At 49.2% G+C, this 2,125-nt stretch overlaps 1 protein-coding gene across 1 annotated transcript; it reads right to left on the bottom strand.

The window, feature by feature from the left end:
• Positions 1–365: 365 nt before the first annotated feature.
• LOC125508112 lies at positions 366–1,334 on the bottom strand. The gene has a single exon (XM_048672701.1). It carries the CDS (start codon positions 1,186–1,188, stop codon positions 547–549), a length of 642 nt encoding a protein of 213 aa, XP_048528658.1. The 5' UTR covers positions 1,189–1,334; the 3' UTR covers positions 366–546.
• Positions 1,335–2,125: the final 791 nt, after the last annotated feature.

The following is a 2,125-nucleotide window of genomic DNA, read 5'->3' as shown; positions in this document are numbered from 1 at the left end:
CTTGAACAAGTATTTCCGAATAAAGAGAGTATTCAATTAAATGTACATCTAAATACATCCATTTTTGGACAAGTATTTTCGAACGGCGGGGTGCTCAACTAAGCAAGCGGCGAAGAATGCCGTGGAAGGTAGCGGAATCTAATCCAAGATCCCACCAAATTGAAGAGGAACACATGGGATTCAATGCTCACCCAGAAGAAGAGAAACAGAGATGAGGTGACCACTAGTGCTCCCCCAATTTACTCACCCATTTGCTTGCTTCCTGCCACCTCAGATAAAGTACGAGTACCTAAATTAACGAAGGCAGTGCGTAGCAGTAGTAGTACCATCGATCGATCGGGTAGCGCCAGCTCATGGCAATGACATCCATTAAATTTCATCACATTAAAACCAGAAAAAGGCAAATTACATCGTTGTCGAACTGAACTCTCATCGATGGATCAGGTGATACATATGTGTGGATGGTTGATGACATGCTAATGCAATGCGTTATTCTGAAACAAATTTATGACTGGGTAACCGATCATGACGTGCCGCCGTCGCCGTTCAGTTCTTGGCTGCTACCGCCTCCGCCTGCACCGGTGCCTCCGTGTTCATCTCCTTCATTTTCTGACCGATCTCGTCGACGGCGGCGGGGGCAGGGGCGACGGCGGCCCCCTTGGGCTTCTCTGCCTCCTCCTCCTTCTTCTTCTCGTCTTTCTGGTCGGCGCTCTCCTTCTCTGTCTTCTTCTTGAGACGTCCGGTGACGGGCACGGGCAGGGCGTCGGTGGCCTCGAATGCCTCCACGGGGAAGCTGCGGGAGAGGCCGCCGATGGCCTTGCAGTGGAGCTTGCCGGTGGGCGGGTCGTCGACGCAGATCTCGTGGAGGTTGACCCAGATGAGCATCTCCTTGGCCTTGACGCCGGAGATCTTCTTCAGGCGGCCCTTCTCGGCGATGGCGGAGACCTCGGTGGCGTAGGAGACATGGCGGCCGGCCTTGGCGAAGTAGTGGTCCACCCGCTTCTTCTGCTTGAGCCACACGAAGCCAGTCTCCTCCACGTACCCGCACTCGATGATGTCCTTGAGCGGCAGGAGGCCGCTGGGGAGCTCCGTCTCCGCCAGCATCAGCCGCGTCTTCTCCTGCCCCGCCGCGTCGCCGGTGTAGATCTCCGCCTTGGCGCGAACGTCGTCGGGGATGAGCATCGGCATCGTTGCCGGCCGGTCGGGTGGCTCAGCCGGAGCTTTGTAGGGTGGTTTCTGAGCTCGCTCGCTTGCACGCGCACGAGCTTCGCTTGCTTGCTGCAGCTGGGAGCTAGTGGGTGCGGCTTGGATGGGTGGAGAAGAAGCGTGTGAGGTGCGTGCTTATATAGGAGATGGAAAGGTGAACAATGATACTGTATGACTGATACGTATGATATGAAATGGCAGTGTAGTTGGGAGTTGTTTATTTATTACAGTAGAGTACTGGAGTATTTATTTATTGGAAATGTTTTTCCTTATCACGCAGTGGAGGACATGCATGGGGGAAGTGTAAATGCTACTCACCTAGCAGAGCACTAGCTGGAGTGGCCATGCCATGCCCCATCCTTTTGCATCTGGATCCATTGATGCATTCAAGAGGGCAGGCATTCTTCACTCAATGGAGAAGCAAGTAGAGCATGAATTGTTAGTTCCTCATTTGTTTGATGTTCCCTGTTTTTAGGAAATATATGTTCTTGTTGGTTAGCTTGTTGCCGACTTAGCCGTGTACGCGTCAAACTCTTCTCTATCTTTTCTTAATCTTTTTTTGAGGGGAAAACTCTTCTCTTTCTGTAGCTTATACTAGAATGGAGGTTGTCTAAGAATGGTTGTTTTGCTTAGGGGGTCTATTAGGTCCCGCTATTTCAAAAGCATATTTCAAAGTTCTAATTTTTTAAAAAAGATTCTACACGTACATATAGGTGAGATCTAAATATCTGTTAGTTTTATCGGTAATGCCTTCCGGATCCCAAGCTCCATCGAGCATAGATTTAAAAAAAAATCAGAAATCATATTTCAAAGTGTTAAAAAAATCCGAAAATAAATATACCTAGGTATTTGTACTGCGTTCCTGCAAATTCTTAGATGTAGTAAATTTTGGTGCGAACAAAAAAAAAATCATGTGCTG

The sequence above is a fragment of the Triticum urartu genome, chromosome 5 (assembly GCF_003073215.2).
Source record: "Triticum urartu cultivar G1812 chromosome 5, Tu2.1, whole genome shotgun sequence".
Taxonomy (NCBI): Eukaryota; Viridiplantae; Streptophyta; class Magnoliopsida; order Poales; family Poaceae; genus Triticum; species Triticum urartu.
This window is presented reverse-complemented; position numbering and strand designations above follow the sequence as displayed.